This window comes from Zootermopsis nevadensis, unplaced genomic scaffold (assembly GCF_977971745.1).
Source record: "Zootermopsis nevadensis isolate Lab colony 2312 unplaced genomic scaffold, Znev_1.0 Znev_ptg000011l, whole genome shotgun sequence".
Taxonomy (NCBI): domain Eukaryota; kingdom Metazoa; phylum Arthropoda; class Insecta; order Blattodea; family Termopsidae; genus Zootermopsis; species Zootermopsis nevadensis.
Window position 1 is genome coordinate 7,564,301 of NW_028259143.1, and position 19,479 is coordinate 7,583,779.

The window sequence follows — 19,479 nt, forward strand, 5'->3', positions numbered from 1 at the left end:
TATAAAGAACCATGGTATGTATAAGCCGATTTTTTGTCTCACAAACACTCCTCATTATACGACTCATGAAATTCACATTTTAGAATACCAATGACTATAACACGATGACATTGCGTTATTATATTCAACGACTTCTGTTCCTGTAAGATAAATTAATACCTCGATATTCCTAACGTCGTATTTGCCTATTGCAACTATGTTCCTTCCACGCGAAGAATGTCTCAGGTTTGTCACTCAAGACTGAATCTCTTGTCGCTTTGTCAGCGGCCTATAACTTGCCCCACGACGTGACTGGAATTAACAATTTTATATCACAAGAAAAAAGTATTTTTATGCTACATATGGATCAGTTTGTAAAGTGTGGATCAAAATAACCTAGCGTTAAACTCAGTTTAGTTCTCATTTCTTTACTGAAAACATGCGAAAAGAGAAAAATTTTGCCTTCCGATTAAATTTAAATTGTTTACGTTGCGTCCTTATACTACATACCACATGCGTGATTATTTTGAGTTTCGATGCTGACAGGCGTTTTCCGTACTGACAATTCTTTAGCTGTGCTGTTTGATGTCTGAATTTTTGGTGCCAATTTAATACAGATTAACATAAATTCAAATGTGTAATTTTTAGAAAAATATCACTGACAGCTTCAAAAAAGAAAAGTTAGTCTTTGTTTAATTCAAAAAGACTGACAAACGACATAAATTAATAATAGTTCCGGAGGTGTCTCTCCAAAAGGTACATTTTTGTATTTATCTTTCAACAGAGTCGTTGCGGGACTTTGAACACCCCTGTGCCTAATTTCCGAATAAAAATCAACAATTTGACTAGTGTTGACCCACCAAAGCGAACATTTCTTATCTATAATAATTTATACGATGCGCTGTTTGTTACAAATTAGGTGGGATTGACGTATTTTGTTTATTAGAGCATACACAGTAGAACTGTAAATTAATTTCTGTTGGCGAGAAGTGATTTATGCGCTCAGTACCGTGTTATATTTTTCATGCTTAATCGTAACTGTCTGAGTGAGCCTCATCAATGTAGGACATTCTCGTATCAGAAATGATTTTGTAAGCCTCTCTGTGCTTATCGGTTTGAGTTGACGGCAGTACGTCGTTGCCCAATCGGACTGCTGCACGCACCTGCAGATCCTGCTTCGCTGCTTCCGCTCCTGCACGCGTGTTGAATGTCACAAATCCCACGGGCTGCAAACAAACAAACAAACAAACACACTAACAAATACCCAATGGCAGGTCAGACATTTTCAACCCAAATTACTCCGCGGGGCAGGGGTCTTCCTTAAGAAGTAAATTGTCTCTCAGTTACCAGAAGGTCCAAGAGCTCACTTTCATGAGCCCGCCTGTTACTCTTATCCTGAACCACTTTAATCCACTCCTCAAGTCCTCGTATTTTAAGATAAATATAAATATTTCACCCATCCATGCCCACGTCTCTCACGTAATTATTCTTTTCAAAAATTCCGACTAAAATACTGTACGCGTATCTCACCTTCACCCTCGACCAATCTCATCCTCCTTGAACTCACTACCCTTTTAATATTTAGATGGAAACTACTTATAATAATAATAATAACAACAAACTTAATGGGGCTAATAGCAAAGCGTACTTTACTCAGATAAAAATGCTGTGTGCAGAAGCAGTAATACCAAAACACTCACTGATGCTGTTTTGCCATTCTTGCTTGTTACTTTCAGCAACGATCCCTCGTAACCCTGTAAAGAAAGAGACAGCAAGAATTAAACAAGCACATCGAACATTTTATCCATAAACATAAGACTTTATTTACGTTTAGAATTATCAGAACATCCAATAGCATTTATTATACAAAGCAGATTCATAAGTAATAACCTTACCCCTTCCAGCCATACAAAAAATCTTCGCATTTTTACCTAAATTTTCTAGGTTTACGTGAATTGTAATTTTTTAATGAATATGTAGTCTGTGGCCCATACTTATGTACTTAAACTCATAATCGTCTTAAAAACCAACCAACTAGGATTATGTGACAGTAGGCAGAGGTCAAGCTGTCTTTATGCATAAGCCCCACTCCATGAAAGGCAAACTCATTTCAAAACCTCGAGAACGATTTTTAGGGGATTGTCACAGAAAGATAAGTTATGAGGATCGGAGTAAGATGGAAATGGATCAGGATAAATAATATTAGCAGTGTCTAATCTTTAGGTTTCACTCTACCCATACTTAAGACTAATGATATGCAACTATAAATGAATTCTGTGTCCTCTAAGACCGGGTATATCGTAATTGTTTAATTTTATTCCGAAAAACTTTTATTCATTATTTATGGTACATATTAGACAGACAAATGTCAGTCCTAATGGCCTATCATCGATGTTTCATGTAGCTTAACGATCAGATCACTGATTATTGTTCTTATTTATTTCGCAAAGTTTGGTATTGCATTAAGCATTGGTTTCTTCCTTACAAATCATGTAATATTTATGTTGTACGTTACTATATCACCTTTTAATTTAATTTATGGAAGACGACAATCTCTCTAAGGTCGAATGTTGGTTGGTAATAATTTATCCATGGCCTACTATGTACTGCACATTCATTGCTAACCAACGCAGCACAGTTATTCCGAAAATTTAACAAAATATCTGAGATTCAGATACATTAAGTCGTATTATTTTTTTAATTTAAATTCTTTATTACTCATCACTAAATTTTAATTCTTGGGAATCTGTGGAAACAAATAACTGAAGCAAAAGACAGTTCACTTATCCACGTATTTCTGTACATGCATTTCTATACAACACAGGCACGTAATTATTTGTACATGCTGCTTTGTCACACTTCAGCAAAAACATGTATTTTGCGTACGAATGTATAATTTCCAGTCAATCTTAACGGACAATTTTATAGTTAAATATAACAGGAAAAGTACAACACCATATTCCAACATCTCTATACAACATAGTCCTTGATTAGAAATTGACAACTGCTCTGTTAGCAAAGAAATTTCCCGCATATTGTGGAACCGACAGGGTCATTACAGTGTTCTCAAAGGCCAACAGTGGGCGACATCCTGTGGCTGCTGAATTAGACGCACACTCTCTGTGTAACTAACAAATCTATAAAGTCAGAGCGGCATAATAGCAGCACCAATCAGTGAGCTTGTTTCAATGAACAAACGGGGTAAATTCGATCGCACTTTTGACTTAAACAGAGCGTTAAATTAGCAGCTAGCATACCCGTAGTTCGAGCTGTCAACAGACAGACGCGATTAACGGGGAGGGGAACGCGCTGCTGCAAACCCTTCACTTCCTTAGCGTTAAAGGGCTTTAGGGCACGATGTGCTATCTGTTCTCCTTTTATTTACTTATTTATCGTTAACAAGTTACCCGTTTAACGTTTGGTTTCCCTCTCACCTCTCTGTTTTAGTGTCAGTTATAATAAACCCACAGTATATTATAACCTAACAAGGAACAAACTGTATCATAAAAAAATGTTCTTCGTTTGTGGAGAAACAAATATTTTGGACCTGATATGTAATAAGTCAGCAGTTTAGGATGCTACATAATGACAAACTTCGTAATCTATACAGATAACCTAATAGACCCTATTTTAATAAAAGTTAGACGTAAAAGGATAAGTTGGGTTTAGTGTGTACATAGCACTGAGTACAGACTAATGCATATATAATTTTAACGTGGGAACCTCTTTGAAAAACAAAGACTTCAAAATCCGAGAAGATGGAATTATAACTTTAAAATAAATATTATAAAAATATGTTATGAGGATGGAAGGTGTATGGAACTGGTTCAGGGCTGTGAATAATTACGTCATATGAAGTGTCAAGGTTGTCTGTCGTCTAATAAGGTAAGACGACTTATAAATGATGAATTGATGGTCACGGTTTTCTTTGCTGTACCATCCGAATATTTTTCGTCGGGAATGAAATAAATCACGAAACATCTCTCGGCTAACATCGGAGCTGGGGATAATCTCCCCGAGCATGAGACAAGAGCTCAAACCGCTACCCCACAATCATCGGTGGGTGAAATTATAAGGACGTTGTCGAAATATGTACAGATGGATGTTACCCCAAGTTCATATCTTGTTATTCAAGAATCAGAAAAAATATTCATATTTAATGAGAACTGGGAAAACTCATATGTATATTCCATCCTGGCTATAATTTTATGAGACCCATAGAAGATGAGAAAGAGGAAACGTGTAAGAGGCAAAGGAAAATTTGAAAGGCACAGAAAACATGATAAGTTACCCGTCAACCCACATTTCTTCGTTCTCTAGTTGATCATATTTTTTTCATCACATGGCAACTTCAATACTGGATGACGCTTCACAAAGATTCTTTCCGTTTCATTCAGCGAAAAACCGTGATACAGAGACGGCTTTAGATCGAGTTAAGGCGGAGCGCGAGACGTGTTATCCAAGTTTACGTGTCGAATTATTTCAGTGCTTCAAACCTGACAGATAGGCTACACGTTTTATGTTTATAACATGTCGTAATTACGAAACATTTGAAAATAAAAGACGAGTGTGACGAGAAATATTTAATAACGAAACGACAAGTATTTAATCCATCTAACCGCTTATAAGTAAAGAGTTATTAAAAAACTCATAATCACTCAGTTGGTCAACAAATTTTAGGCTTTTTTTTATAGAATCTGAAAGTTCATTATCGTGTTCACAAAACACTGTCATTGGACGAGTCCAGTCCACACACAAATTTCTTAATGTTAACGGTATATAAATTTCTAGGAACTGAAATCTTAAATAAGTGAGCAAATATGACGAAGTAGTCAGTGATTTATACAGGTCGTCCACTAGTTTTAGGATACTAAAATAAAACAAGTTTAAATGAGCGGGGTACTTGGTCCACACGTAAATGGAAATAAATAAATAAATAAATTGTTTTGTTCAGGAAACTAGACTCTTGGAATATGGAGAAGCAAAATTGTGGATTACATTAAGATGGATGTTAAAAATAAAATGCGAGCATCGGAGATTGATGTAACTATCTTGCGATCTTGTCCAGAGGCGAGTTTGTGTATTAGAGGCAATATTTCGTAAAAAGTGACACAAACGAAGCAGACCCACGGTCTAAACAGACATCAATCATGGAACAGGTTCGCCATTTTGGCTCAACGCATAACGCTAGCTGGAGTGTCTTGTCTGTGGTTAATCAATCGTCAAAGGAAGTGACCTAAATTTCTGATTTACTGGAGAAGCAATTATTTGTGTTTAAGCACTCAAGTTCTCTTACTGAAGCAGTTTTGGAAAGACTACATTCCATTTAATGTCCCTTGATGTTTCAAGGTAGCCCATGTTTGCTTTCATCGAGTCTAATTATACACACAGATAAATATTCAGTAATGAGGTCTAACGTAAGTATAAAGTGCATAAAGACGTCATGACGTACCTATTTGTTTTGCGGGCTTGTTTATATTCAATTATGAAATTGTCTAGTTGCAGAAAGTGTGTGCTCATGACCTACTTTATTCAAGTAGTATGGCAGACAGACTGTTTGTGACATTACTGACGTCTACAGCATCTGAATAGAGCTAAAGTTCGTCTTTTGTTGCTTTTTAAGCCTTCTGATGAACGATGCTATAAAAAGATAAAATAAGATACTTACTTTCAACGAAAAGAGCAAAAAATGTGTCTGAGATCCCTTTTCCAACAGAAGGATTGTCATAAAAACACATTACATTGTTTGACAACAATAGTTTCCTTTTACTTTCTCCCGTCATCCTCCTTTCATTCCGAAAAGTAGGCCGACTGCCCTGTTATATTTATACCGTGGGGACAGTGGCGTAGACTCATCTGAGACGTGTCTTGTTTCCACAAGCAATAGCACCAAACTCTGGTCCATCGCTGTACAGATAAGGAGTTTTGGGGATAACTAATAAAGGCAACTTCCTCTATAGAATTTCATAGAGACTTCTGATCCGTGATTTCGTCAACATTTTATATTCAGAGATATTTTAATTCCCATTTAACTTAACGTTCCAGTTCTTGTTTTGTGTTAATAATAGAACACTTAGGTAATGAAAATTTATAAATCAACGGCAGAATGTCATTTACCTTAAGAATTTACCTTGCTGGGCTTCTGGGTGGATGGAAAATATGTAATTATAATGAAAGCATATTATTTCATTTGACTTATAAATATTAGGCCTACATACAGTGCAATTTTATTAAAATCTATATATACTTTGAAAACATATTCTGAGTATGTTAAAAAAATTTCCACATATTTTGTCACGGTCAGCGTGTGATATTTGTTGAAATTTTTACGATCCATCCTAAAACAGCTTTCATAATCGTACATCCAGTGGTTAATAGTAAATTAATATCTCACGGATATTTTCATTTCAGAGTATAAGACAAATTTCATTCACAGTTTTCGAAATATTATCAGCTGTACCGAATACTGATTGGAAAATTTCTTGATAAATGCCAGCTGAAGATCCAGAAAAATATACGGATAATTTTAAAATTTAGAGTAGAAGCTAGGTTTAGAGGGTACGATCAATTTAACTGGTATTGCTGCTGGTGGAACTTTGGGTTCTGCTACCAGTGTTATGTTCAAGTGAAAACAGAAGATGACGTTGGTGTACACATCAAATAAAAATGCAAATTCGTATAAACATGGTACACAATTAATGATCACAGACCCTAAGAACAAACCTTAAGGCCACAGGTCATAGCTTATTACTCACCTCATAAGCCCTGAAGAGAAGATAAAGCTCTCTGGGTTTCGCATCCATTGGCAGGCCACTGACGAACAGAGTTCGGACCTGAAAGAAAACAATTTGATTTTATTGCTTCATCCAGAGTGTAGTGATATTCAGACAAACCATTCATATATGTCACAACGGCCATACAGATTTCAGCTCACAGCTATAAAGAGCAGGAAACAAAATAAAAAAAATACTTGACACTAATTGGATCGGCGGTATAATACGGATATCCTTCACATCAAATTGGCTTCATGGCTGAAGTTAAAATATTACACCAATACACGTAGGGAGTGATTTCAAACAAACCCGTATTAGTAATATACATGATACAGCAGTGAGAAAATTCTATCATATTTCCATAAAAATTGTTGTAAGTGTAGAATTGACAACCGAGAAATGGGTTTGTCTCTTTGTTTGTTTTACATGCAGAGTTTCATTTCAAAAACGTTTTTTTTAAAATTACGTTCATGGCACCTAACAATTAAAACAATCACAGATAAATCAGTTTAAAATGTTTACACATGGCGTTATGTTACCGTGTTCACAGAAGTCCGACACATGGCCCTATCTTGAGCCATATGAATTTACAACATTTCCTCCGATTGCTTCTGTAAGATGCATTTTAATATTATCCTTCAAGCTAAGATTAGATCTTAAAACAGTCTCTTCCCTTCAGGTTTAGCGACAAAAATTTTGTATTCTTCATCTACTGGTGCATGTTACATGTTCTTCCATCTCACCATTCTTGATTTGATAACCAATATTTAGTGAAGAACACAAGTAATGAACGCCTAAATGTTTTCCTCAGGACACCCTTGTCAAATATCTTCAGTCTATGTCCTTTTCTTAATATAAGAGACAAAGATCCCCCACCCTGAAAAACAAGAAATAAAATCACAGTTTTGCATGTTAATCCACGCGTTTTTAGACAGAGAACGGAAGGATAAAATATTGTAAACTAAACGGTAGCAAGCATTACCCGAATTTAACGTACTTCTTATTTATTCTGGAATTAAAATAAGATTTGTTAATATCTTTTCAAAATATTTTAACTTTGTTTTTTAAAAAAAATACGATTATAATGAGTCCCAAATGGAAAGTAGAACCAGAACTTCTCGGAGTACGCTACTGATATTACGTCACGAACAGGCACGCGGAATAACACGGAATTCCCACAAAGCACTCACGGGCATGCTGCACGAAAAGTAGGACAAAAAAGAGGTTGTTTGTAAACTTGTAACAAACACCCGCAGAGGAATTATGCAGCCTCAACAACAGACATGCGAATCTGCATTGCAACTGTCATGACGAAAACGATAAGACACTCAGCAAAAAATGTGTAGTATTTTACAGCAATCGAAAAACTTTCTCATACTTCAACTGTATTAATTTATAGTATTCGAAAACTCGGATTACAATTACGATAGAGCGAGCAAATTTTGAATCGAAATACAAAACAATTCTTCTTAGGTTGTTTCTTGTTTGAGTGTCAGTGGGTTTAGAGGCGTATCAGCATGTAACTATTTGTGCATGTATAGAACTTAATTTGACTTTCAGATCTTATAACCGGGGCCCGAAAATGCGCTTAAAATGAAGAAACAAAATTATTACGTAACTTGTCTTATAGTACGAAAGAATTTCAGATAAATCTATTGTCGCTTCACTAAAAAACAGTTCTGTAGACTTTCCAACATTCAAAAGAAACTAGTGCCTACATAGAAACAGCGTAGCAATTATTAGCATGAAAATGCACGCCTACTATATATATATAGTATGTCTATTTGCATACAATTCGAGGGATATCGCATCATCTGAGCGACTATCGGCTTCTTCTTCAAATGCGTTTTGAATTTCTGGTAGAATCGCTATCAGTTTCCCAGAATGGTGACGTCAGCCACACAAGGTGTTTGCCCACATCTATCATTTTAATAAATATCCAAAATACAAGTTTTAAGATTTCAGTAACGAATAAACTGGTATTTAATTACTGGCATTTCGTGTCTAATTTGGAGTGATAACTACCATCATGTGACATCTACTGTGTTAATAATTCAAATTTTTATATTTCTACACGAACAATAATTAGAATCATATACGAGGTAACAAGGCATCTGTTTACAAAGTTAAAAAAACATAACTCTTTCCTATTAACTACTATATGTGATGCAATACGTTTCCAGAAGCTACTTATCTCCCATTGTTGCTGATATTAGTACAAATGCCGCAGGTGAGTCGTGGGACGCCATTGGAAACGACACTGGAAAACAACGTCGGGCGTCGCGACGCCAGCCGTCTCGACGCCGCCGTAATACAACATATTTACACAAATGGAGCTCAGAATTCTATAGAACAAGACGCTGTAAGACCGACGCCAAGCGTCGCGACGCCAATCATCACGACGCCTCAAAATAGGACAATTACAACAGGTAATCTTCAGGATGCCACAGGAGACGCCACATGAAGACGATCCCGAGCAACGCAAAGCAAGTCGTTCGCGAAGAGACCAAAACACGACATGTAGAATACTGGTGAGACTCGGAATGCTTTGAACACAGTCTCAAACCGAAGCCGAGCGTGTCGACGTCCCAGTAAGTCACAATAATTAACACAAACCTTGGAATGTCATAGGACACGACGTTGAAAAAACGGGCGCCAATCACACTAGACAACAAATTTTAACGAGTTGTATATATCGGAAATGCAACTAATCAATTCTTATGTATTTTCGTCCGCTAAATTCGAAAATGACAATAAGAAAGCTTAGTTAGTTCGCGTTTTGAAGATATTTTGTACTTTGTAAAACATCACCAATAAATTCGTCCATATGATATGCAAATGTTTAAAAAATTTCGCCTACCTTATAGACGTTGTCTTTTGGCCTTTCTTTTGTATTTTACCTCAGGGGCATCTCTTACCACCGACCAGCAGTAATCAGCTATCATTGATCCTCCCTATTTCCCCTGATAACACCTTTCAAGAGTAGAAATATCTTGGTGAAATCGTTCGCCATGTTCATCACTAACCGAACTAAGATTATCAGGGAAAAAGTTCAAGTTAGAGTGGAGGAAATGCATTTTAAGAGACATTGCACCCCATTTTACTGTATGCTTTCAACAATTTTTATACTAATCCCCTATAATTTTTGTAAAGGAATCTGACGAACGCGATAACAGGATATTTTAACATTTCTTCAAGTACATTGTAATCCTGGGGTCTCGAGTTCGATTCCCGGCGGTGCCCGAATTTATAACTTGTGTTGGGCAAGGCCGTGGTCTAGGCAACACGGAGTTTTCCTCCGTGGCATCCCAACAATTACTCCATTCACACACAGAAGAAGGCAATGACAAACCACTTCTGGATCATCTGCCAAGAACGTATATGAACAGGTCCCAGTCCGAGAAAAGGATGGAAGGATTCTGTTCATATGGACCTGTCGTCAGACAGAACACTAAATAATAATAAATTCCATTGCCTAAGTGGCGATCCTAGCAACTCTGCCTTATACTTAGGCAAATCTAAATCTCTCACTAGATCATTCAGTTTACTTTGAGTTACTCTGTGAGATGTAGAAGGTAAAGTTTCTGGCACAAACTCTTTATCTTGAGATGCCGATGATCTAGGAATGGCGTCATTTGATGGCGGTGATGGTGAGAATTCTTCAGGTGTGTAGGAGATAGGAGGGACAGATACAGGTAGTTCATGGTTGTGGGGTATAGGACGAATGGCTGAGGGGATGTTTGGATAGATCAAAGCATGTTTTTTCTTATTGTTTATGCCGATGACAGGAGGAATCATACAGAAGTGGCAGTCGTTTACATGATTATGTGGTTCCCGCCACACCATGGGCACAGCGAAGGGCATAGACTGCATTTTTTCTTTTAACCATTCGCGTAGATTTGTAGAACACTTCAGACAGCAAATATGCCCTGTCCATGCCACCCACTTTGCAACCAAAATAAAGATGGTACGCTTTCTTATAGATGGGGGCCAAGTTTCGATTTGTGATTTAAAAGTCACTTCTCCACAGATATAACAAACGTTGTTAGGATTATTGACACATCTACGCGAAATTTTGTATGTTTTAGTGTTACAAATTTCTCATTTAAGTACTCACAACGACGTTTTTACTGTTTACTACATAAGTATTCTAAGACGAAGTGAAACACAAAATCCGCACTCCACAAAACACTTGTTTGCCAAACAGAACTGAAGAAATTTATTAATCATCCCTTAGGGATGTTGACTAGACCTGCAGAAAGAAATAAAACCTTCTCCACCCTTGTACAGGTTGTTTCTGAAGTAAGTAGTCCATTACAATTCTGAAAATTACGAAAATAGAGCGAAACAGCTTGGTATGAATATCTTCAAAATGAGAACCAATCATGCAAAATGAATATCATTTTCGTGTTTAGCAGCTCAAAATTAGTAAAAATTGGTTAGTTTCATCTCCGATATATTTTGGCTGTTGAACAGTGTCATCGGGACGCCCCCAAAATACGGCACACTTATGTATAGGAAACGACCCTGTAAAAGACGCCAATAGTCGTAAAAACGCCTAAAGGCGCCTATTATAGCGCAAGAGAGACTCGGGATGCCAGTGGCAACGTCATCAAAACGACGTCGAAAATCGAAACGCCCCGACACCGAATAAGAAATGTAAATAAAGCCAATAGAAGACATAATAAGATTACCGAAACCGACGTTGGCCGTCACGACGAATATAGAAGGTATAAGGTTCCGAAACCATACAATTCTAGAGAATAGACGACGAACGTTGCGACGAAAAATGTCTTGACGCCAAACCCTGAATCGTGGATAATTTTTATGATACTTAAAACGAAACATAACTTAACCTACCCTAACCTAACCGAACTAGACGTAACGTAAAGTACGTAACCTAGCATAGCGTAGCCTATTGTAACCTAACCCAATCCAACCTAACCTAACCTAACCTAGCCTAACCTTAATTCTTCTGACCTGTCCTCACCTTTCCAGTCCTGTTGAAACCTGTCCAATATTATCCAAACTTGTCGAAAATGTCCGAACTTGTCCAAACCCGTGCTAAAGTAAGCTATGGTATCCTATCCTAACTTTGACAATTGTACGAGAGCAATGTGCCGAGTGAGGATGATGTGGAACTGAGATAGAGTTCAGTGGTCAAGAGCAGTCTTTTAGTTTACCTTTTTTCCTGAGGACTTTCGTCTTGTAATAATTTTATGACTCAATTATGTATCAAGACAGGAGTACGCATGTATTCATACATACGGAATATTTAGATACAATTTGAGAATCAGCTTTCAAACTAACTGCTGTAGATTATTCTTAAACGAGAAATGTTCTTGGGATTACGGATAGTATTTTCCTGTGATATTAAAAAATAAGTCCACGTCTCGGATGTTGAGGCGTATGATGAGCTTTTAGGCAAGAAAGTTTAACAAGAAAAATGTTTCTTGAATCTCTTAGCAGTAGAACTTCGGGCACTCTGCTTGTATTTAATAATTCACTCCATACCGCAAATAAAACACAACACTTCACCATTACGAAGAAAAGTCTGTTAATTTTGTTAGAGAAAATAATGGTAGTTTACCTTTAGAATTAAACAACACATAAAAAGTGTAACTTACATATTGTCAAGAAGATAGGGCATATATGCACCACTAGGTGCAAGGGAGTTAAAATTATTTTATTCCTTCTTTGATACAACTTATGCCCCTTTTGTATGTATAGAACCTAGCTTTAATATTGGAATGTTGTCAGTTCCAGACAGAATCAACTGTCTGATCTTGTGGTATTTATTAATATCAGTAGCCGGGATAATGGGTTGTCTATTGGTTTAGTACAAATTGTTTTCAAACCACATACATGCCAGCGATTCCGGTCTGCAGTATGTAGTGATGGTAATCTGACATGAGAACTTAAAGATGGCATTAAAGAGCCCGTGGTTAATCGCAGCTCATAAGAAATCGCTACTTAGTCCAAACCACTGAATATTCAACCCATTCCACGCAACAAAAACCTACTTTACTTGGACCGCAAGAATTATCTATACAGCCCTTCGCACAAATTTTCATATTTTTCTGTACATCAACCGCGTATTTCCACAACACTTAAATTCAAGACATTACAAAAGAAACATAAATTCTGTGATTTCTGGGACGTTGCGGCTTGCAGTGTGGTAAACGTTTCCCGACGTTTCAGAGATGCTTTCTGCATCTATCGTTACCCAGATGATGGAGGTAGGTATCAGACTACACAGCAAAACATGCCATAGAACAATAAATTTAATAATTTTGTCAGTTCTTATACATGAATGCGTAATGTGTGTTTACTTACTTTCAGGAAAGAACATAAAATACAAATGTCAGAAAACAAAGTTATTACGAAAATATCTGGACCTAGGGACGATGAAGTGAACAATTTAGGATAATCTACTACATAATGAGGAACTCCAAATTTATACACGTCCTCTAGTATTATACAGAGAGTGAAATTTACGAAGTGATAGTATGTAGGCATGTGATGAGGAATGCACGCGAATGTATCTAACCATTTGAAACATTGTTATGTACATGTGTCATTGGATTTAGTATTTAATAACTGCATTTTGCTCATAGAGGCTATTTATGAGTTTCGTACGATTCTCAGAATAAATAACGATGACTTCCTAAACAGTGGTAACCAGCTTAGCATTGCTATGTGGTGTATTACTTCAGATAGGAAGTAAATTTGTAAATATTTAACCGATCTTCTTACTTCAAAGATTTAAATAGTTTTTGATGAGGACAAGAAGCAGACGACTCAAGACAGAACCTATCTGTATTTTTGTTTAGCGACGTTCAAATCTTTTGACAGAGGAGAAGTTGCATCAAACCAGTAAGCGGTGCTCCTACGAACTTCAGTGACTATGCAACCCGTCCGTCTCCTTCAACACGAATTTCGTTGTCACACGTGATGGCAGTCACGAGGACAGGTGATGGAATTCCTCGTCTGATCAATAACGTGCCGGTCCTACAGGCGGTGCGTCGCTTCAGGCACGGAGGCTGAAAGACGGGGAACCCCCTCCCCCCACACCCCACTCTCATAATTACTTTGCCATTTACTAAATGAACTGCCAACAACACAACTCATACCAGAATGTAGCTACAACCATCGCCTTGTTGCCGTTGTAGTTTCCGGTGATGTTTGCATTAAAATTCGCAGCATTGTTGAACAGAGATAGTTTAGTCGCACGTCATAACTCAGCTTTGTATTACTGACTAACGTTGGCTTCGCTTCGAATCAAACATTAACGAATGAAGTGATTCTAATTTGCAGGATTTGAGGTTCTCACCGCGGCGAATATGAAGATGGATGTCTTCTGGTTTGTGGAGTCGCGTAGTATGGTAGAACTTATTTATTTATAATTCATTTAACGACGTATAATGAGAAAATAATAGTGAATAATGAATTAAAAGGATACGGAAGGAAACGGTCGTGACCTAATTTAAGGTACTATCTCGGGATTTGTCTGGAGAGACTAAGGAACACCACGAAAACCCCGGTCAGGATAGCCGTTCTCAGAAGCCGATATTTGAACCAGGGACCTCCCTAATACGAAGCAGGGGTGTTGTCTGATAGAAGTTCACCATCTTTAAAAGAATTCAAAAGGTAATATAACACACGAAGTTTTAACGAAGAATAAATTCAACGGAGTCTTTTCGCGCCATCAGCTTTGTAGGACTGGAGTCAGTATCTAACATTTCGGAGACTGTCTTTGCCTCCATCATCAGGGGTTGATGGCATTAATCCCCGATTCATTCCCGAGAAGACTTCATTGAGGGCCCCTAAACATAAGTCGGATTGGTGGTCTCCTTTAAATGCGCTGGTGTATGTAATGGACACCCCTGAACCCTCCACTTGCAAATAGCAGTAGCCTACGCCACCCTCCTAGCAGCAGACTCGTCTGGATTACGACTGTAGCTCCACAAGAGGTAATACTTGTGGAACACGAGATCACTTAAGAAGCATGGTGTTTGGCTTGCGCAGTCGCCATTCTTTACATTTCTAATCTTTGCAGAGTGACGCCATTTTATTAATTCTAATCATACCATTCTGGGACATTCATCCTCCAAAAGGTTTTATTTCTATTAAATAACACAGCGACTTCTGATTATCAGAACCACACTTACACCTCACCGTATTTGCCAACATTCGGTTGTTATTTTATCTAATTTAAAACTGTTTATATACTTCATGGAGCAGAGTCCATTTTGAGAAGCTGGTAGTCAAGAAACTCCTTGCATTTTATGTAACCAAAGTTTCAATGTCATGCTCCCACTAAGCCAAATGAATCATCCAGACCATTCCTTCAATATCCATTTTAAGATTTACCTTCAACCTATGGGCTACTTAAGTTTCCTGCGTTCTCTACAATTTAAGATTGCCAATTAAATTTTCGAAACACATATGCTGGGTTTAGGAACAGATAATTTAGTGCAATCAAGCATAGGTTCCATGATGACGAACAGCTGTCATAAAAATGGCGTAGAAAACATTTTCAGGGTACTTACATCATCATGCAGAATTTATACCGATACTGGTAGTGGCAGGAGAAACCACATCAACTGATAGCTTTTATAACTTCAAAATATATCGATTTAGGTAGTTTTCCTAGAAGAAAATAGGCCTATAGAACACAGTCTTCCTGTAGTTTACATTGTATGTGGGACCGTCGAATGCTATCAAATATTAATACAGACTTCCCCTACCTACACACACATCGACACTGGACCTGGAATAACGACAGGCCATTCATGTGGATTAAATATGGATGACCACCAGAGGCTACAGTACGAGCAGCAGCTGCAGGAGGAGTTAGGGTACAAGATGGCGCTGTGGCGCCGGTAACTCCACGAGGTCTGGCATAGGACCGATTCCGTGCCGCACGCCAGGCAGGCGACAAACTCGTCAACATTAAGGTCAATGCATGACCGACATTAGTAACTTATATAAAATGACAACCCGAAGAATAGAAATTCCAAGTTCCTTCACCGTTGTTTCTCATTGAACGTTCATTACCGTTTTCAGGAAAGCCTACCACTAGAGCCTATACTGAGCCAAATAGACCCAGCACAGACTCTAAAATCCTATTTCATTTACAACCATTTTAATATTATCTTCCCATCTAAGCCTTTATTCCCGGGGAGGTCATTAAAATCATGATTTTACGACTGAAATTTCATACGAATTTCTCAGCTCTCCCTTACATGCTACATATCTCGCTATGTTCAGTACATTAATTTGATCACGCTAATAACAAGATCTATATGAAAAATTGTACAAAGCCTTCATGAGCTGTTTCCTCTTCTCCTGATACTTCTTCTCTAATCAAGTCCAAATATCCTCACAGCACCCTGTTCTCCAACATCGTCATACAAACTGCAATGCAATAACATTAATAAACAGGCAAATCCCCAGCGACAGAGTTACTAGTTTGTTTCTGTCAGTTCATCTATACAAACAAACTGTGGTCTGAACACAGACCATATCCATAATCCACACAAACGCGCGTTGTTTATAATGCAAGCAGTACTACCGGTTTATACGAACAATGAAATTATGAAAAATTAAAAGAAATAAAATAACCACAACTCTTTCTCAAATACAGTAAAAATGATGTTTAAAAAAATAAAAGTACTCAGGTTACAAAAAGTACAGGATAACCCCTAACCAGAATAACAGCAAATTTATAAAATTTGAGTTCGGCGCTAGAGTACTTGCAGAGATATCACCGTATGATGTGAGTATAAGTAATATGCCTGCAAAACATGAGCTAAAAGATGGCTGTCTTCTGGGTTGCTGAGCCGTGTAGTCTGGTAAAAGTTTACCGACGTTTCCACCATCAAAGCAAGGACCCTGATTATGAAACGTCGATTAATTTCTACCAAACTACACGGCGCAACAACACAGATGACAGCCATCTTCTGTATTTATATTATTTGATCGAAGACTCGGAGATACGTCCGCTGCGCTCGTATGATTGAAGTTGGAATTTAATTGTATCGAGCTGGCTTAAACGTTCGTAAAAAGAAAGCCGTGCGCTGTAAGCTTCTATGGATTAGACAGAAGGTTAGTCAAATTAATTGTTTTACTAGAATTAGTCACGAAAATATGCGTTCAGGTTCTGGTGTCTCAAATTAAGTTATTTGTATTATGTAACAGCGAGAAAAGACAATGTTATTTTGTCATAATTACCAATTCATGAAGTAAACGATTATGTATAATTTTGTTCATCCTGAGTCTGATAGGGTCTATTTTAAGATTAAAATATATTTATTTTGTCGGTGTGTCACATGAGCAGCGCTTCCAAAAATATTACTTTCACTTCTCTTATTTACTTTGGCAGCAGATCCTCCAAACATTTTGGAAACGTTAGATCACGTGTTTTTATGAACACAATGTAAATGGGTCAAATAATGCCTTACAATGAACAGTCGAAAGCAACCACTTGAAAAACATGGCTGAATACAAGGCTTTATGAGAAAGTGACGGTTACAGGAACCGTGGCTGATTTTAATACTCATCAACGCCAAAGTTGTCTGTTTCTTCACTAAACACACGCCATATGTAGGCCTAAGAACACTAGATAATCAGAGACATAGCAATGGCAATCAGGAAATTGTGAAACTGCATACAGGAGTCATTATAGCTCAGCCCCCAGTAAATACAAACCTCATGTTGCAGAAGCCACCAATTTTTTAATGTTTACCCAAGCTAAAACAGCGGACACATAAAACCAAATACCGTGGTTGGTAAAAACTGACCACAAATGGAAAACCGTGGTTGACCGTGGAATTCTGAACTCAATGTGCACTACTTTCACAATTACAATTCATCTGCATCCAAATACCAAGTGTCATGTTCATAGCTATAGGCTAATTAACTTTTCATATTGATCAGGCATTAGCTTTCATGTTGACAAATAATACAGAATCGTGAGGCAAATAACAATAAATATAAAACGTAACTGAGAAGCGTTTCCTGGTTATATGAAATATTTAAATTTACAAGTAATTTAGGGAGATCTCGACATCTGGGAGATCTCGACACTTTTAACAAATTTCACTCTAGCGACAGCTGCACTGTAGTGGCAAAGACTGTAATTGTACAGAAGATAGCCTACCATACTGCGATCAACGTGCAACTTCAAAGAAGTCTGTTTTTGCAAGTCTCAACCTCGTACGGAACCCTCAAAGACGACCAGGTGAGTTTTACATACCCTAAATAGCACATGCTATAATAATTACATTCCAGATAATGATAATTACACTGGATGCACATGGCATTTATGGATTAATAGTTATTGTGGTGACAACTCGCACTTTCTAAAGGACAGCCATGCTATGTGAACTGACAAAAACTTCAACTGTGACCAGTGGTGACATGTGTATTGTAATCGTGTAAGTCAGGGAGGTTTCGACACAGTGTACTGGGGAGAACTCGACATGTTGAGTTCTCCCTAATATATCTTTTTCTGGTTATGAACCTTATGATACGGTGTTCACTTGGCATGGGATAAGTCAGCAACAGTTGGTAATTTGACTAGTGGGTTTCGAAAATGTGGAATCTACCCATACAACCCTGGCGTACTGGCAGATGATGTCTTCGAGTATGAGCTTGTGCCAGCTCTGAATGGTGGAGATCCTGTTCGTCTTGACTCCCCTGCACCCTCATCAACGTCTACGTTCTTTGAAGAATTGTCACCAGTTCCAGTGATAAAATCCCGAAGTGACTCCTCTATTCGCAAAGGAAGGAAGAAACAGGAATCGGCCGTTGTAACATCAGCAGCCTTCAGGGAAAAACTGAGAGAGAGCAGACAGAAAAGTGGAAAGCCAAACAGGCGTATTGAAATGAAGACAATTATTAGCCGCCATTCAGAGCGACGGCTCGGGACGGATGTTCCCAGCTCCTCAGGTAACATCAACCGTGATGAAAATTACTGTGGTGTGTGCAGTGCCTACTATTACGATGACAAAGCTGGCGAACAATGGGTTAAATGTCTCGGCGACTGTGGAAGATGGTTTCATGAAACTTGCGTGGAAAATGGAGCAGATAATCAGTTCACATGTAACGCCTGTTTTTAATTTTGCATATTTACTGTTTATTGACATTATTTTATAAATTTAAGTTGTTTCTGTTCAGTATTTACAGTCTCCTAATATTTCCCATGCACATGTCGAAATCTCCCCAAACACAGGGAGAAGTCGACATTTTGCTTCCATTTCTTTTTTTGTTAATTGCACTGTTTCCCTTAAACTTACCTGCTTTATTATTGTAGTACAAATAAAACATACCTCCATGAATAATATATGAAAATTTCTGTTTTTAATTTTCAAAAAATATTCCTGAAACCTAGAGTTCTTTCTTAAGCCCGGGGCATATTATATCCTCGCTATGCGTACGTTTAGAAATGTTATGCATTGACAAGGGCCCAAAACAACAAATTACTTATCCCCTTAGTATCTATAAATCTATGTAGCCTGCACTTGTCATTATCAGGGCGATCAAATCAGGAGACATGTGAGTAGATGCAAAATGTAGGCAATAATAGATTTAAATTGGAAAAACTCTGAGGAGATTTGACAGTAGATTAAAGGCTAGCAATAAACAAAATAAAAACCAATGGGTATGATGGCACTGAGTGATTCAATCGACCCAGGATAGAGTCCAGTGGCAGACTGCTGTG

The 19,479-nt window shown here is 37.7% G+C and overlaps 1 protein-coding gene across 17 annotated transcripts in view; it reads right to left on the reverse strand.

Annotated features, from left to right (window-relative positions):
* cpo (RNA-binding protein) overlaps positions 1 to 19,479 on the reverse strand; it is a 456,673-nt gene that overhangs the window by 62,376 nt on the left and 374,818 nt on the right. For all 17 annotated transcript variants that reach the window (XR_015534700.1, XR_015534701.1, XM_087347203.1 and 14 more), the window contains 3 exons: positions 6,735 to 6,812; positions 1,680 to 1,733; positions 1,143 to 1,205 (listed from right to left, as the gene is read on the reverse strand). Coding sequence is in view for 15 of the 17 variants with exons in the window: in XM_087347203.1 (XP_087203329.1) it covers positions 1,143 to 1,205; positions 1,680 to 1,733; positions 6,735 to 6,812 (195 nt within the window). In the remaining 2 variants the exon portion in view is untranslated. The remainder of the gene's footprint in view (positions 1 to 1,142; positions 1,206 to 1,679; positions 1,734 to 6,734; positions 6,813 to 19,479) is intronic.